We start from the raw sequence: 18,040 nt of genomic DNA, 5'->3' as shown, positions 1-18,040 counted from the left end.
TGATCTTCGTTAGGATACGTATCTGCTGCCTGAGACAGAGACAGAAGACACTTTGGCTGGAAAATGGGTAGGGCCTGTATGGTCAGGTGCAGCCTGCTCTCTCCTGTTTCCTTCTGTTTGGGGGCCAAAAAGCCAACCTGCCTTCTACTTGTGTCGCTACCTGTGAAGGGGAGGGATATACCAAGGAGAGCTGGAGTTTAGGGATGGACAGCCCCAGCTAGCAGCAAATGCTGCCTCCTTCCCCACGACTTGCAGCAGGAGCAACAAACCCTCAGTGTTCACCAGCTTTTTATCTTCCCTTTCGATGTTCATCTCCAGTTTCACAATAAGCTGAAACTCTCATTCTTGGAGCTCTGAAGTTCAGCTGTGCCTGTTCTACTGAAAAATGTCTGCTAATAAGAATGGTAGAAGATGACTGCATCATTCTACAGTTTTATACGTTGATAAAACATATCAGACATTTGGCTGTTTAAGAGGTTTAAATGTATATTTGTATCTTTAAAGACTACTTTGTCTTAGGATTTGCAGGTGAAATTCAGTAACCTCATGTTTACTACAGGCAAGGGTTTTCCTTTTTTAATAGTACTGCATTTTAAAAGCAAAGCGCTGTGTTTCTGTTAGGTAGTGAAAACTTGTTGTCTAGTTTTCCAAGAGCCCCAGATTGTTAAAATTAAGTGTATATGATGCTTTTGTGGTCCAGTGGGCTTTATGTTAAGGTTCGAGAACGCATTTTGTTGCTTCTAACCTGGAGTCGCCTCCAGGATGGTTAAAAGTGACCCCATCAGTCTGTCACCGCATAGACTTGTGAGGCCTGTCCCCAAAGACAGCCTGGTTGATTACCTGCATGTTCCAAAACCAAGAATAATGTCTCTTGGAAAACAGAAGGAGGAGAGGTGGAAAAACCTGATCCACCTTTACTGAGGGTGTCTTCTACCCTCAGAAAACCCACAAAAATACTGTAACATGGGGTTGCAGAAGGATCTTGAAAAGGATTTTTGTTTGGGTTAGGCTTCTAGTTGGCTTCTAAAATCGTTGGAGAGTCTTTACTCCTTTAAAATTAGGGGGGAAATATTTACTAAATGATGGCACTCAAAATCAGTCAGGTTCATCTTTGTAGTATATCTAACTTTGAGATTTTAACATTTGGGGGGGTATTTAATTTCTCAGGTGACAAAATTGCTTGGCAACGAACTGTTCTTTGTCATTTTCCCTGTTCAACACCTTCTAAAATGTGTACCCTGTTAATGCCATGTGTCAGGAGCTGGTGGCATACTAGTTTTGTTTTGCTTAGAGCTTGTCACTCATTTCAGTAGCAGTTTTGTTAGTCCTGGTAGTACAGTATCGCAACTGTACCATTTGAGCCAGTATTCCTGGAAAAAATGTTGAAAATTCATCTTTTCCTTTAGGGAGGTCAGCCATGGTTGTTTAGAATCCTTTAATTTACCATAAGCATAAATATTTACTAAAACATTAATGATTCAAACCTTAAAGATACTAAGCACCATTATATTCCTTTAAGATGACTCGGGAGAACTTAGACACTGGTTCTGCAGGAGCAACAGTCTGAAGAAATCTGGAGCGTGTGCCACCTAAAAGCAAAGCATTGACCTCTTGAATGCTGCTTTCTACATGGGATAGGTTTGAGAACCTGATTATTTTTTTTCCCAGAGCATCACATTTTGTCCTTTTAATCTTTCAGGGACCCATATCACACGATCGCTGCAATCAATCCAGAGAAATTAAACATATTCCAAACAGTGAGAGAGATAACAGGTAACACACTTCTGATTTCCTATAATCTGAACCTTTAACTTTGCATTTATAGTTGTCATTTGTTGGACTTTCTGAAGAACACGAGGTGCTTTTTTCTTTAAACTCACTGTGCTGTGAATTTTGTAAAAGTTTCATACACAACAACTTCATTATCAGTTGATAGTCACAAGTGTGTTGTCCTTGCTCATGAATATAGGTTGCCCATCACATTTGGGGTATGCAAGCCTCAGAAGACCAAGATCTTGCTGTGGAGTGGAAGAGGGGTCTTGGTCTTCACTTGAAACCATTTGAAATAAGCTTTGGAAAAAAAAACAGATAAGCCAGTCTGATTTTGCAGCTACTTCTCTTGGTCTAACAGCAGTTGCTGCTGCAATTTAAAGACAAATGTATAATGGGTGGGCCGGTAGTTCCTCCCATCTTTTGTGTCTTTTCAGTGGGGTCGTATAGCTAGAACTCAGTACTTTGTTTTCTTGCATCTTGCTTGTTGTTTCACCATTCAGGGGCAGGGAGGAAGATACTGCAGCTTTGAGTTCTCAATTGATTGCTGATTGTATATAGACAGGGAAATGGAAAAAAAAAAAAATTTCATGTGCAAAAAAAATCTTTGGCCACTACAGCATGACTGTAGCTGGGTGGAGCTCAACAAGTGTTTGGCATTTGAAACGAGTTCTCTCCCATGTGCTTCACTTCTCAAAAGTTGTGTATTTCAGCAAGACAGTGGTATTAAAAAATGAAAGTAAGCACTAAACCTCTCCCTAATTAATGTCAAAGATAATCTGGCATCTGGGTGTCTGTAATTTGCCATTCTTAAGCACACTGTCTAATTGACAGTCTCAGCGATATACTTAAGTGGAATTACCCTGATGCTTAAACATGTACTGCATTTCAGTCCACTACTGTGAATCAAAGTCACAGGGAACTGCACTCTGTGGAGGTCTGTGTAGCACAAAATAAGTAGTCCCACATACTTGTGCAGAGAATGCTCTCTGGTGATAAATAGTTCTTGCACACACGTGCACTCAGAAACGAATGCAAGTTCTTTGTTTTAAGAAAGTCTTGTCATCTTTTAGTGCATCATAACGGATCTCTTAATTTCTGTCCTAAGTCTCTAGCACGTTTTAAAACTAAATGTTCTTAATTCAGGCGAATCTCCATTTTTTTTTCTGCTGCTGCTGTTTAGAAAAGGATGGGAGGCCTTGCGGGATTTCACCCTGTGTTTAGGTTCGCCCTCACTGTGGCTGTTGAAAGTGCTGTAACTGTTAGAGCCCTCCTTTGCCTTCTTGCAGGAGACAGCAGTGAGCAGCCTGATGAATTTAAAGACAGTAGTCTGCAGCGTTCATTACCTATTTATTTCTCTCAAACCAGCAAGCCTATCCGAATTCGTCTATGTGATAAGCCTATCCTAATTCATGTATGTGATAAAGCAGTATAATACATATTATTATATAATAGCCTAATATTATATAGAGCTCCTATAATATCATATATCCTAAGCCTATCCTAATTCATGTATGTGATAAAGCAGTCTTTATGGCTGAAGTCATTGATACTTATGCTTGCCTTTTTCTCCTTCAGGGTATTTGAACATACAGTCGTGGCCTGAGAATATGACAGATTTCAGGGTGTTTTCTAACTTGGTTACTATCGGTGGAAGAGCTCTCTATAGGTAAGGTACTTCCTCTGATGGAATTGTTTTTTGTTAACATTCAGTGTTTCTTTGTTCAGTAGCACAGAATGCAGCATCCTTTGGGAAGGACACCATAAATTGATATGTTTTTCTCTGTTGTCCAGGTATTCATTAACAGTATCTTTGCTAATTAGTTGTTTATAATGAATAATACCTTTTGAACATAATGATTTAAAACAAAAACACAAAAAGACAAAAAACCAAACACATCTTGGCTCATTACTGTAGCTGTTAACTCATTGTTGGGAAAGTACACGTTACGGTTTAAAATACCTTGTGAATGTGAAACATAACTTAAAGGACATTGATAGTAGAACGTAGAACTTAGCCCCATTATCAGGAAGTTTATATGGTTGGAAGTGCAGGCTCCTGTGCCCAGAGAACAGTGTGGTCTCAAGAAGTGGTAGAAGGTAAATACATGGAAGAACACTGAAATCGCTGAGGTATCTTGCGGGTGGAGTGTGTGTTAGCTCTGTAGTGCCATTTTTACCAGAGATGTTTCCGTATGAAGTCTCATATGGAGGAATTGGTTTGAAGGGAAGAAAATGTGTTGAGAAATAATGAAGTGAGCACAAGAAGGTACCTGAGTGATACATACAGCAGCCCCTCATTCCCTGTTGTGTAAATGTAGTAAATCAGTCGTGGGATTCTGCTGTCATCTTAAACAGCAACCCAAGCAGACTATTAATAGCAGTGAAACCTTGAGATTGAATTACAGCCCAGCATTCTGTTTGGAAGCAGCAATTTTTATCTGGAACAGCTGGAAAACAATTATAATCATTAAAATACAATAACTTAAAGGGTGCCTAGAAACTGGATATTGTCTTCACTAATCTTCAATCATAAAATATGTGCAGTCATTTCCATGTTACATAGACAATCATTTACCATTCCTTTGATGAAGAAAGGCGATAACCACATATTACAACAAAAGACAAATGAAATGTAGAAAGTGGGCTGGAAAAATTTACTTGGAAATAACAGTTTCTTCCTGTATTACTGTGAATGACATTAATTTGATGCCTGACAGAAGATGTTAATATGTTTTGCATGACTTTGTCAGTTTCTCCTTAGCATATAAACTATCATAGTATTAATCTTGTCATCTTAGGGAAAAAAAAAAAAATCTGTATTTTATTCAGTTTTCTCTACAGCACTTTATCTCAAAAAACATGTTAATGGATGAAATGGAACTCTCTGAAGTGTTTTGCTGGCCTACTGCTGTGAGCATCACAGGTTGCAGTATCACAAGTCTCACAGTGCTCATAATATTCTAGGTAATAGAACTGGATGTTGACTCATACAATATTTGTGTCACCCCAAAATAAAAGTTTTCTGACCAAATTTCAGTTTTGCAAGAAAGATCACCTTGATGTTAGGAACTAATTTTAATGGGAAATTCCCAAACACCTCTAAGAAGTTCCACCTTCTGGAGCTAATTCCTGTTCTCTCTTACTTTTTTTTTTTAATCACAGTGGCCTTTCCTTACTCATCCTAAAGCAACAAGGCATTACCTCCTTGCAGTTTCAGTCCTTGAAGCAAATCAGTGCTGGCAACATCTACATAACAGACAACAGCAATTTGTGCTACTACCATACTGTCAACTGGACCAGCCTCTTCAGCACACCTAGTCAAAAGACAGTCATTCATCGAAATAAGAAGGCAGAGAACTGCAGTAAGTACTGCTGCTCAGTGCAAAACTTCTTGCCTATGTTTGGCTCACTTAGAGGGGAAAATGATGCAATTACTGACAGGATACAGCACAGCGAGCAGGCCAGGAACTTGGCTGGTGTCTCTTGGAGCTCTGTGGACGCCACAGTGGAGCTGTGGTCATTTACAGAATCAAAGGTTTTGGCCCAGTCTGCCTCTGAGCAGATTTATAGGCAAATGAAATGTTTTAAAGTATGAACAAGTGAAAGGGGGAAGAGAGAGAGTGCTGCTTCCTTGCCATGATACGAATTTTCCAGATTAGAGATCGAGTTTCACAAACATGAATTCTGAATGCCATCAATGTGGGGTGAATGTAGTGTTCATGTAAGGCACTGATTTTACACATTGGAAAACTACAGCCCTTTCCTTCTGGAGCGAGATTACCATCTTTTGCTTCCCCTACCCAGCTTCATCAAAGTGTCCCTGTCTTAATCTGGAAAGGTGACTTATAGGACTTTTTTGATCACTGGCTTCCTCCTTCCTGCACTTGACCTATCCGATAAGAAAGATTACTTCTAATAAGGCCGAACTGTCTTTCAAGAAAGCTTAGGTGCCAATACCTGGACTGAGATTATAATACTGAAAAGCAAGTGAATGCTATGTAGCAGATGAAACAATTTGTTTATGCAGAAATCAGGCACCAAATTGCATTAACACAGTCATATTGTAGCAGCAATACAGTTCATTTTAAGCATCTGTTAGACTGCTAGCAAGAGAAGGGGACTCATTAAATTGCTGTATGTTTAGGTTGTATTTCTGGGTTTTGTCCTTTGACCAGCCAAAAATGTTTGCTTTGGGTTTTTCCAGGATGTGGTCCTACTTTTAACTTACTCTTTTAGTCCTTTTTTTTAATTCTCCCTTTTCCCCCCCTTTTTTCCTACCCTGTCTTTGAAGTACTATGCTGATATGCTTTGAGAAAATTTGTGGCTGTGCTCATTGCTGTAGTATGAGTGTACCTTCCAGTGTTAGGTGAAACACAGCTATACATTTATCACTGCTGCTCAGTTATTTTTCTAATCTCTTCTGCCATGAAGTGAAAAGTAAAAGCTCCATGAAGTGGAAAGTCTTGTTTGGTGGGTCTCTGCGTGGTTTTGGTCATTGTTGTCATTATTTGGCTATTTCTCTACGTACAAGTTAAAAAAGTGAAGGTTAAAGAAATACCTCTTTCAGTTGATGTAGGTAGTTTAATTGTGATCATGCCTGAGGGTGTAGAGGGAAAAGGTTGTTTCTTAATGTCCTGCAAACCACTGTCCACTTTTAAACTGCAGCATACTTTATCCTTTGACGTAAACATTCTGTTATGTGAGACAGAAGGATGTGTTGAACAGAGCTTTTCTTGGTAGAAGTTTTTGTGTATGTTTTTAAAAAATGTCCTTGGCGTAGGCTGTGAAACTCTTACATTTGGTAGAACATTTTGTAGGAGGGCAATACAGAGGGCGGAGGTGAGAAGCAGCCTGCTGCTACTTCTGTGGTGAAGAAGTGCACGTGGGAGTCCTGTGTTGAACAGCCTCATTCCCTGGGGTTCTTAATGCTGTAATCCAGCCAAAGGCATGAGTAAATGAATCCAGGGGCTGTCTGTGAGAGTAGCGTAGCTCTCTTTGTCATCCAGAGATGAACACGTGATGATAATATCACGTGGGCATGAAGCGTTGATGAAGAGTCCAAGAATATCCTGAACAATGAAATGAGCTAACCAGTTACAGGATGAAGGCATAGTCTCTGTTTTCAACACACTCAGCTTTATCTTGATCTGAATTAGCTCCAGTTGCTCAACATCCATGAGCTTTGTATCGCCATCTTAAAGGCTTCCGTTCTCTTGTTTTTCATTTTTTTCCATCTCAGGGCTCTTTCTTTGCTTTGAGTTCTTCTGAGGGTGAATATTATTTGAGCATTGAATAAGATCAGCCTTGCAAGGGAAAAGCATGCATTTTCTGGCACTGTCAGCTCCTTTGAAACTTGGAGGAAAGCTCCTGACTTCCCATGAATAACTGGTACCATCAGTTTTGCCAGCTAGGTCATTCATAGATGGCTTGTAGTTCCAATATGCAGTCTGTTTTTTTCTGCCCCCACATAGAAAGCCAGCTATGAAAAATGGTATATTATTTGGCAAATATAGGTGTTGCCAGGGAAGAGAATCACATCTGTCCAGAGATGGTGGATTGCTGGCTGGTTTTCCCTGCAGTGGGGTTGGAGTTTAATCGGATCAAGTAGTTGGGAGGAACCTAGTTCTGTGCTAGCAGTCTAGCAACAAGTTCTTTTCCAAGAACAAAAATACTCCTAAAGATATTTTATTAAATTTAACACCGAGGGAATCTTCATAAGGAAAACAAATCTCATTCATTTCACTTTAAGAAGTCACAATGTAAGCTACAGTACCAAGGGACTAGTTTTAGAAATGGACCCTAACCTATGTTCATTAAATGGACTGTATATAATGAACGTAGGCTAGGGGCCAGGTTACTCCGATCAGAAGGCAGTGTCTTAGCTGACTGCCTGAGTCCTAACAGGGAGCAGTGGTTTTCTTTCTCTATGCACATCTGTGTGAATGAATTGATTAAAGTTTTGTGGCCTTTTGAGAGTCAGCATTAGATGAGAAGAGCTATCCTGCTGCTTCAAGGCTGCCTGTCAGTCAGCACCTCTCTGGGGTTAAATGGGTTCTGCTACAGGTTAGTTGTCTAACTAAAATCTTCACAATTACTTGGGGTAAGGCAGAACTGTTCCTTAGAGCCAGATGCATTTCTCCGGCATCCTCTGAAACATCTGTGATTTTCAGGATAGGTCAACAGCCTGGGGATTAGGAGAGTTTTCTCGGAATCTTCCGCTGCCCGAATGTTTGGGATCTGAGGGCACACCTTAAGGGTTTCAATGTCTGCCATTCAGTTATTTTGCCTGTTCCAAACACTGATCCTGCAGATGCTTGGGCATATGCCCGTGCCTCTCTGAGTGACAAATAAGACTAATCAGAAAGGGGAAGGGAAATGCGTAAGTAAGTATTTGCAGGATTGGATCCATCCTCTATAGTATACGTACTATCTGCTTGTATGGTAACTAGCAGGGTGTGACTTGTTAATAGAAATATCCATTAAAGATTTTTTTTTCACATGGTTTCCAGTGAAGAAACCAGGCTAGACCATGTTAATTACTACAGCCACTCTCAGATACGTTTATTATTATTCCTTTGTATATTTTGAGTCACTATCAGCTTGTTTTTCCTTTCCTTGCTACCTAGTGGTTGCTAATGGCTTAAAGCAAGTTACAGCAAACCTTTAATATCCATGTGTAACTTTTCTTAAAACCCAAGTAAGAGCTTCCAAGATCTAGTCAGCATCATATTTAAGTGACTTTTAGCGATTATCACAAGATGGCAATACCCTTTCCATACCGTTTAATGCTGCATTCAGTTGAACACATAAGTCAGTGAGGAAATATTAAAAAAAAAAGTTGAGAGAGTAAAATATTTGTTGAAAAGTTCAGTCTGTAGGGGTACTTCATCTTTGAGATAACACTGGCATTATAGGGTTTGGCAGAACTCAGATTTATTTTTTCTATTCAATGAGGAAGACAAAGACAACAGACTTCAGTCAGTGGAAAATGCTACAGAATTATCCAACAGAATTATCCAACACACAAAATACACTTTATATTCCTGATACCATCAATTATTTCATCTTGCTATTTCTGCCACTTCTTAACAATGTTAAAATAAGTCACCAAATACTCCACTACCATCAGGATGGCTTTTCCAAAAGCCGGTTAAAAGCCCAGGGCAGACTTTACTTGTTTGTAGAATGTTGAAAATACAAGAGCAAAACATATGTGTGTTTCCTGAATTTTAAAAAAATCCATAAAACCCATAGTGCTCTATTGCTTTGTGTTATCTTTCAAATATTGTCCTATGCAGGGCTAGAGAGGGGTGAGTTCCTGGAAGGAATGCGACTTCTCTCTTCTTCACCTTCCTTACACAGATTCAGGGATAGAAATGTTAGTGATCAAGCTTGCGTACACAGGGAACATAGAAGAAAGTGACGCCTTTGAGGCTGAGCACGATGGAAAGGGTGGCAGTACACAATCATCAGCAAGAGGCTTCTGAACTGCGCAGACCCTGAAAGATGCCTAGGCTTGGGGGGCAGGTTACAGGAGAAGACTTGAGGGCAAGGGGCAAGTTGAGGCTTCATCAGCCATTGCACCTTTAGCACAGTCTGACAGCGTCTCCCAAGGTTGTTCGGATGGCAAATGGGCATCTTCAAACCAATAAACCAAGTGGAGAGCATTTATCTAAAATGCAGTGCATGAAGCTCTCACCTAATGTAGACTTTTAATTGTCTACTACTATAAACTGTAATGTTAAACACAGTTTGTGCATAAAACTTACTTTGTTATTAATGAACATTATTAATGCAGAATGAATGACTATAAAGCTCTTTTCTAGAGAATGTGCTCTCATAGTTAGATTTTACCATTGTTCCATGCTGAAGTGAAGAATCTGCCTTTTTTTCCCAGCATGGGGTTTTTTCTGGAACAGTCAGAGGTGAGTTATGTTAAATATGAGTGCACACAAAATAAATGTAGAAAAAATCTTCTTTTATACAAAGTTATTTAAATAATTCCTTTCAGCTTTAGTCACACCTGCAGTGTACAGTGAAACCTTTCTAGGCAAAGGTTGTTATAAATGTGATTGTTATGAATTATGTCAATTTAACAACCTGAATAAATGATTACATTCATTATCAGGCATGATACAAAGCTAATTGAAGTCTACGGGAGCTTTTCTATTGAGTTCCTGGAGCTTTGGATCAGGCCCATAAGTGTATAGCCAAATAACAATATTTTTCCTTTTTTTAGATAGCTAATTTTCTTATGTTCTATCTAGGTTGGGGAAAAACATTGAACGTTTCTGCTTCTAACCTGTGTGACCCCATTAATAAAGAATGAACACTTGTTCTAAAACTCCCAATGAAAATGAGTTCCTGTCAAAAGCATTATTGTTCTTTCCTTCCACATACGGCCATGTGATATGCTGGAGATTGAGAACATTGTCAGTCCGTGGAAATGCCAAATAATGTGTCTAAAATTGAAACATTTCTTTAGCTATCCCTATAATTAAAGAGGAGGAAGACAGACAAGTGGAATGGGTTTTATAAGTTCTCAAAAACCCCACTCCCTTCTTGCCAAGATTCATTTATGAAAACATTTCTATGACTTGGAAATAAGCAGAAGGAAATAGTGATTTATTTTTTTTATATTGCTTTTTTCATAGACTACAGGCACTGCGTTGGCTAGATTTCAATAGGGTAATCATTATTTTCTTTACTGAAAAGCTCTCATTTTATTTGCGTAAGGTTACTCGGTGTATTTTCTGAGCTATCTTGTAATAGTGTCACTTGCTATGTGAAGGGATATTTTAGTGCAACGCTCTGTGTGTGTAAATAAATTCTGATCCCAGAGTAGTCTGACAGCCAAGAACAGCAAAAAGAAAGAAAATCACTGGTGATAAAAGCACAATTTCAAGTTACAAAAAAAGGTGAGAAAGCAAATAGGAAATTTAGTGATGAGAGTGTGTAAAACAGAATCAAAAGAATAACTAACATTCTTAAGATTGAAAATGAGAACAAAGGAATCTCCAAAGCAGTGTGTGTTTTTTAATTGCATGACAAGTACTTCAAGTGAGTCATTGACTAGGAAATAGAACTATTTATATAAAAAGTTTGCTTAATTAGAATTGTGATAGTTCCTGGGTTTGGGGTTTTTTTCTTTTTTTTTTTTCTTTTTTTTTTTTCTTCTTTGCTGATATGGTTTGAGCCTGAAGCTGTCTGTTAATCCCAGGTGTTCCTGTGGCAGACAACATGAGGCAGGACTCACGTATTTGTCTGGCCAGTGTCAGTCACACGTCACCATGAGACTGGATGGGATCAAGGGAGATTGGCAAACCCAGTGTGAAGTGCTGGAGTCTGCTCTGAGGGAGCCCTCAAGTGTGCTCTAAATCCTAGGGCATAAATGGCGTTCCCCTGAAATGACCATCTGTATCACCCGGAACTTTTTCCTGGGTGCTCCTGTAGGCAATGAACATGAAATAGGCCCAAATTGGCCTTTAATACCAAGTCAGGGTGCCTCCTGAACTGTACTGTGCAAAGCCAACATTAGACCGAGATAGCATGAAATGTCTACAAGTAGGTGAAAAAGGAAAGTCTGTGGGCTACACGTGTAGCATTTGCTAATGCAAAGCTTTCGCCTAGTTCCTCTGATCTCTGTGAAATTTGATAGTCAGTGACAGCATAGTGGAACTACTGATGTCTGGTACTTGTTACTAAAATGCTGCCATGCTTAAAAAAAGTTGGGGTTAGGACAACAATGAGAAGCTGACTTTTTTTGTCTCTGCTCATACTGGTTTTGTGTAGTTCCTTTGCAGCAGAATGACTCCTGATTTACAGCAGAGCTCAAGGAAAGAGAACGAGACATCTCTAATGGCATGCTAAATAGCTCAGGTCTCTCTTGCTGTGCTGGAATCTCTGAGAATTAATATGCTTTAAAGAAAATTAAATGACCACCTGTAAATACTCCTAACTGTAATTATTTTATGTTAGGCTGTACCTGATTTGAGCTTTGAGGCTAAAGAAGAACCAAAAAGTTCCTTCTGAACACCTTCTGGATGTTGTCATTAAGAAAGTATATGTGGTATTAAAAAAAAATTGTATTCAAGCATTCCAGCCGTGATAAGACATGAGTGTGCAGACTTTTCATGGCTGAGGTTATTTGTGGTATTGTATTGAATAAGACAGTGCTCATCTACCTGCTTTTACCTACTCATCTATCTGCAATTACACGTATTGTAGAGCAGAGCCGTGTGGCGTTACCAGCAGCGCTGTACATGTAGGAAGCGTGCTGAGGAATCTCTTGTTCTTGGATTGGTTTGCCTGCAAGGGCTGGAGGACATGAAGTCTCTGACTGGTTCCTGTGCTGCTTGTAAAGGTGAAACATCCTTTTTTGGCACTGAATAATGAAAATGTTCTAGGCAGAAAAAGAAACAAGTAGATTAAAATCTAGCATTCTCAATCTTGATAAAGCAAAATATCCTATTGCAAGAAAAAAGGAAATACGGAAGAAGCTTTACTTCTCTTGCCTACTTGCAACATGGGCTAGGAGAGAGAAACCATGCATGAAATTGTTGTGTATTTTTTTATGAAAGAAGTGCTTTCTGATAAATCAGTGGTCGGAAAGCAGGGTGACAGTGGGAGGAGGGATGGGGCAAGTAGTGCATATCAAAGGAGCGCAGCCTGCCACTGTGATGTGAGCTTCCTGCATGTCAGCAGGCAAAAGGAGGTGCAGGAGTTACCTTGTAGGAAACAGAAGAGCACATAGGCTAGGTGTGCTGTATAGATCAGAAAGATGTGTTTGGCAAACACGGTGCCAACATCAAACAATGCTGCATGATGAAAAGCAGCGGTTAAGGAGAGAGTTGCTGTGTGAAGCAGCATGCTCTCCTGTAGGCTGCTGTGACATACTCAGTGGTTCAAATGTGGGACATTATATACACCATAGCACAGTGTTAAAACATGCTGTGGAGAGCAGGAAGCATCTTTCTGCTGTCTCTTTTGTGATTTAGAAAGGCTTTGTGCTTCTCAGATAATAAAACTCAGTATACCTCTTAAATATTAAGGTAGACTGTAATGGACAGTACCTAACTGCACTGTTCCAGTCTTGACAGTGAAGACAAGGTCATCAGGTATCCTGAAATGAAATAAGGCTTTTTTTTCCAGTCAGCCAGCTACGCTGCTGTGCTGAAAGAAGTGTAGAAAAATCATGCGCAAAGAACTACTGTCTTTTTATTTAATATAAAGCTGCCAGAGGGCTTTTTGCATTTTTGTGAAAATATTTTCTGTTGATTTTGCTATTGCTCCTCTTTAAATGTGTGCTTGGACGTATGCAGTTGCTGCTTTATATGTGTATTCAGTGTGTGCATGTTTGTTCCTGACTGGCCATCTTTGCTACAGCACTGGAGGCCACTGTAGATGGCCAGTAGAATTCTACCACCAAATCTACTTTTAATTTATTATTTGACACTTCCTCAAGTTGTTTCCAGTGGTTTAAAAGAAAAACCCCGAACAAGTGTTTATATATTTGCCATCTCTGATATTTCAGATCTTTGCTATTTTTAATCTACTCAGTCTGGTATGCAACCATTTGCATAAAAAGTTTCATTGTGCAAGACTGAATTCAGATTAAGAGATCTACTCTTTCACATGCCAGGGTCTGGCAGAATATGTACAACTGGACTTTCTTCAGAAGCTGGAGAGAGAACATGTGTTTCCTTTTGCTCTTTGCTTATTTTCTCCATCTGTTACAGTCACCTAGATATGTATATTAAAATGCGTAATTGTTTATATTCTTTGAAGCAACCTTTCCCCCTCACCCTTTGTTCATTTTTTTACTTAAGCTGAATTTTTGTTTTGAGACAGGGACCATTGTTTATTTTATGTGTTTTGGGGGATTGAATATAAAGGCTGTTTGGCTCTTCAGGTGCTTTTGCAATAAACAATTTAAAAAAATGCAGTTAATGATTAATTGTCTTCAACTTTTTCCCCACCATCCTTAAGTTTTATTTCAGGGAGTCCTCAAATCAGAGGTAGCGTGTTATATTTTAGTTTAATAGCCCTTCTGTGGATTTGGACAATTGATTTTTCAAATTCTTCGAATTTTTGGCATTTACCATGTCCTGTGTCAGGGAATTCTGCAGCTTGATCTATACTTTCTATTAAGATAAATCTCAGTTTTGAACCCTGTTGGGTTCCTGTGTCTTTGAATGCCCATGAGGGACTTGGAAGAAGCAATGAACAATTGTTTCATGCTTCCTTGTCTTCCTGTCATTCACAATTTTACAGACCTTTATCGTGTCCTTTCTCATCCAAATCTAAGGCTTCTTGTCTGTTCATTCCTGGTATAGAAGCTGTTACCTAGTTTTGATCATCCTTGCAGTGCTCTTAAACATTTTTCTCACTCTACTATATCCTTTCTGAAAGGAACAGACCAGAAGTGTGTACAGTATTCAAACCGTGAGTGCACAGTGTGTTTTTGCAGTGGTATGATGACAATTTTCTGGTTTTTCTCTATTCCATTTCTAGAAAATCTGAACACTCGGTTTACTTCTCTGAGTATGGCAGAATACTGAATGAAATGTTTCCTTTGGATTTCAGAGAACTATGTAAATTAATGATAGTATCCTCTCTCTGCAGCTGCCGATGGAATGGTGTGTAATGAGTTATGCTCAAGTGATGGCTGTTGGGGGCCAGGGCCAGACCAGTGTCTCTCCTGCAAACGCTTCATCAGGGGAAGGACCTGCATAGACTCTTGCAACCTGTATGATGGGTAAGATATTTCGCTTACACTTTTCCCTAAAGTTGATGACTACATTGTTCAGGACTTTCATGAGTAAGTTATTTTGGGTTTACATTAGTCAGTATCTGATTCCATTGCCAATATTACTGATTTTGAGTGAAATATATTGTGGGATAAATTTTCAGTATTCCAAATCTGAACTTGTGTAGAAGGCTTTACCTAGTATTCTGCTGATTAAAATGTTCATACCACATCAAAAGTTTGTTGCACTGTTTGCATTCCTGATGATGTGAATAATTTGATTTGGGTGAAGACTAAAAAACCCACCATTTAGCCCAACTTCAATATTGACACCCCTATTCAGAAACACATACAATTACGGTTTTTCAGATCAGTTAGATTTAGGCGTGTGATAAAGAATAACAATGTAGGAAAACTCTCTCTCTCTCTCTCCCCCCACCCAATACACTATGTATATGTACACGCAGATATAAATAATAAAACCAGTGAGGTTTTTCCCCCACTCATGCATGTGCATCATCTTTTCTGGAGGATGGGTGGACAAATACCTACATAGGGCACAGCCATGGTGGCTGAATTGGGCTTATGACAGAAAAATGGAGCTGAGCTGCTTATATTAGCTGCAGCAGAGAAATTCATAATTAGCCTGTGGAGGGAAGCAGGTGGAATTTGACTTCCTGTATAACAATATAGCAAGGTCCCTGACACCTTTTTTAAAAAGTCAAGATAAAAAACCTGAATTATTTTAATTCTCTTTTTCAGCTGATACTGCTAATTGAAAATAAGATCACTGTATGGTTTCTTTCTCTTTCGTTTCCTGCCCTGGATGCCAACTCATGTAACTGTTATGGAAAGAGTATTGAATGATCTCCCATAGATACGTGAAAATAAACTCTTCTACCTGGACAATGCATGCAAAAAACCTCTTGTCAGAGTACAGTTTTATATGCTGAAAAGCTGTGCCCCAACCCCCCAAGAAGGAGAAAAAAAAAAAAAAAGAGTTGCAGACCACACCTGTGTTCTCATGTGCACCAGAATATACTGGACCACATTTGGTGGCTGGTGTCACTGTGAAGCCTATCACAGTAAGATCATGAGGAGGCTTTCATGACCAGCCCTCAGATTGGTACCAATTCTGATCTGTATTGATTACTGAATGGTATTTACACTTATCACAGGCTCAGTTCCTTCTTAAGTATTTGAAGTGATTGGTGACCTGGGCTGGGGGAGAAGCTTTTCATTTGTCTGAGAGCTCTGCATGTTCATCTCTCAGGGCAGCAACAGTACTTCAGGGTAAGGTCATATGTATTTGACTTCTCTTTTAGTCCTCAACAGGAAAGCTCTATCTCCAAAGCCGGAGAAGGGTGAGCTCCCTTGCCATGGTCAAGTGAGGTTTTCCTCAGCTGTATTGTTGCAATAGATCCTAATGGCCGTAGAGGAGCAGAGGGAGAACATGGATAAACTAAGCACAGAGGCTTTCATCTTTACCTGAATATTACTAGAACTCACTAACATGTGTGTACAGCACTTTAACTTTTTAATGCAAATATTTTAACTGGTTCATGCAACAAGATGGGATCCATCTGTAAAGCTTAGGTGTCCAGTCTGAGCTAGTTACATCTCTCTGTGGTTAGTGGGAGGGAAGTGACCTGTTCAGATGCTAGTTCATCTCAGCCTAGAGGAAGGTGGGATGAATTATGTTGAGAAGGTGCTAGCGGGTTTTTTGTGAGTGGCAACTGGAAACTGAAATGAGATATTTGGTGTTTGATGGAAGAAATACCACTTACTATCACTACTTTTTTCCCACCTCTTGTAAGTGGTTAATAAAAAAAAAAAAAAAAATCACTTGGGTGATAGTTTCTTGTAGGTACATGAAATAAATGAGCAAAAGGATTTGTTTTGATACTTTATAGATTCAGACCTCAGTCTAGAACTGTTGCTGATGAAAAAGTTATGAGTCTTTTGGAGAATGAGCTTTAAAACAGGAGTGTGCACAGAGACTTACCTAAAACAAGAAAGCGCTGTGATCAATGCTTTTTCTAATCCTTTTCTGTCTGATAGTGATGTCTCACGTGTAACAAGTGGATTCCAGAAGCTGAGCTGTGAGGGACAATTCCATAAATAAAAATTGAGAAATGAGCTGCTTTATCCTGTTAATGAAGTCCTTATTTCTTAAGGAAAGAGGAGAAAAAAACACTCTAGTTTTATACTGGTAAACAAGATGACTTCTGCTTCACCTGCCTGGGAATGAGGTTGCTAATGGGGCCTGGTTTTCAGCTGGTGCAAAGCAGCATAAAGCCGTTAACAGAAGTGATCTCAGGCTGGCACAGTCAGCTGACCTTGGTGAAGCTGAAATTATTTCCACCAGGTGAAGAGCCAGCCATTTATACCTCAGTTTTTCAATCTCCCTTTTGCTTTTTCCTAACCTGCCTGCAATATATTTTCCTAGGGAATTTCGAGAATTTGCAAACGGTTCTGTCTGCGTGGAGTGTGATCCCCAGTGTGAAAAGATGGAAGAAAATATGATCACGTGCTACGGGCCGGTAAGAACAAAATTCAGTGTATCACGGGCTACCTTGTTAAAGTGTGCTAAAGCACAGGCATTTTCTGCTTGTAGAATTTAGAGCAGCTATTGAAAATTAGTCTTAACAAAGGCAGAAAATACACATATTCTGCCTGTAGGGAAAGAATTCTGCTCATGTTAAACTGGTGCTGGGAATAAACTTCCTTGGATCAGCCTCTTTTAGAAAATGGTTTAAGAAGTAGTGTCCTTTTCTTTCCTGAGCTGTCTTAATGCCTTAGTGGTAGAGATGCACAAAGTTTTTAAAGGACATATGCAATATGAGTGCCCGCTTTTATAACTGTTTTCGTTCTTTATACTAAGTTCTCTCCTGTTCTTCTACAACTTCAGTTACCTTCCCCCCTGACATACTCAAAAGTGTGGGAATAATTTGTTTCAATCTCTCAGCAAGCTTGAACGATATGTTGTTTGGGGGTTTTTTACTTAGGTTAGACTTTTAGGTTGTTTTTATAGGGAATTTTTTTCATGCATTGTAAATGAATGTTAACCGCAGCTCCCATTTTTATAATGGCCGGTGAGTCTTCTGTTAAAGATTATTGCTCTTTTGTGAGATAGAAGTTGTCTCTTTCTCTTGGTCTTTTGTATATTGCCAAGCTTAAAAGTCAGAAGTACTCTGGGCTATTGTTGTATTTTAGCTCTTCATCATTGAGAAAATTTAACCCATAACTCAATTTCCTTATTTCTGTAACTTACCCACTGAATGGAAAAAAGGCATTATGCTGACGATCATTCTCATCATCATTTTTGTTGCAATACTGTTTATGCAACACAACCATAAAGCACGGAGCTAATGTTTCAAGTGTTCAGCCCCTGAGGGAAATGCGGATTTGTAGCAGGGCTCGTGGCCATAAAACCCTAGACCACTGCCCAACCCGAACACCAGTTTTGATTACACACTGCGTTATCATCACAGCTTTAAAATTTTACTTTTACATTGT

The 18,040-nt window shown here is 39.3% G+C and overlaps 1 protein-coding gene across 1 annotated transcript in view; it reads left to right on the top strand.

Moving 5' to 3' along the window:
• ERBB4 (erb-b2 receptor tyrosine kinase 4) overlaps window positions 1–18,040 on the top strand; it is a gene marked incomplete at its 5' end in the record, with an annotated part of 635,614 nt that overhangs the window by 464,513 nt on the left and 153,061 nt on the right. Inside the window, 5 exons of the mRNA XM_082001544.1 lie at window positions 1,700–1,773; window positions 3,349–3,439; window positions 4,936–5,135; window positions 14,398–14,530; window positions 16,971–17,064. Coding sequence (XP_081857670.1) covers window positions 1,700–1,773; window positions 3,349–3,439; window positions 4,936–5,135; window positions 14,398–14,530; window positions 16,971–17,064 — 592 coding nt within the window. The remainder of the gene's footprint in view (window positions 1–1,699; window positions 1,774–3,348; window positions 3,440–4,935; window positions 5,136–14,397; window positions 14,531–16,970; window positions 17,065–18,040) is intronic.

Source organism: Phaethon aethereus, assembly GCF_964289735.1.
Source record: "Phaethon aethereus genome assembly, chromosome: 6".
Lineage (NCBI taxonomy): Eukaryota > Metazoa > Chordata > Aves > Phaethontiformes > Phaethontidae > Phaethon > Phaethon aethereus.
The sequence above is the reverse complement of the archived record's forward strand: the minus strand, read 5'-3'. Positions and strand labels throughout refer to the sequence as shown.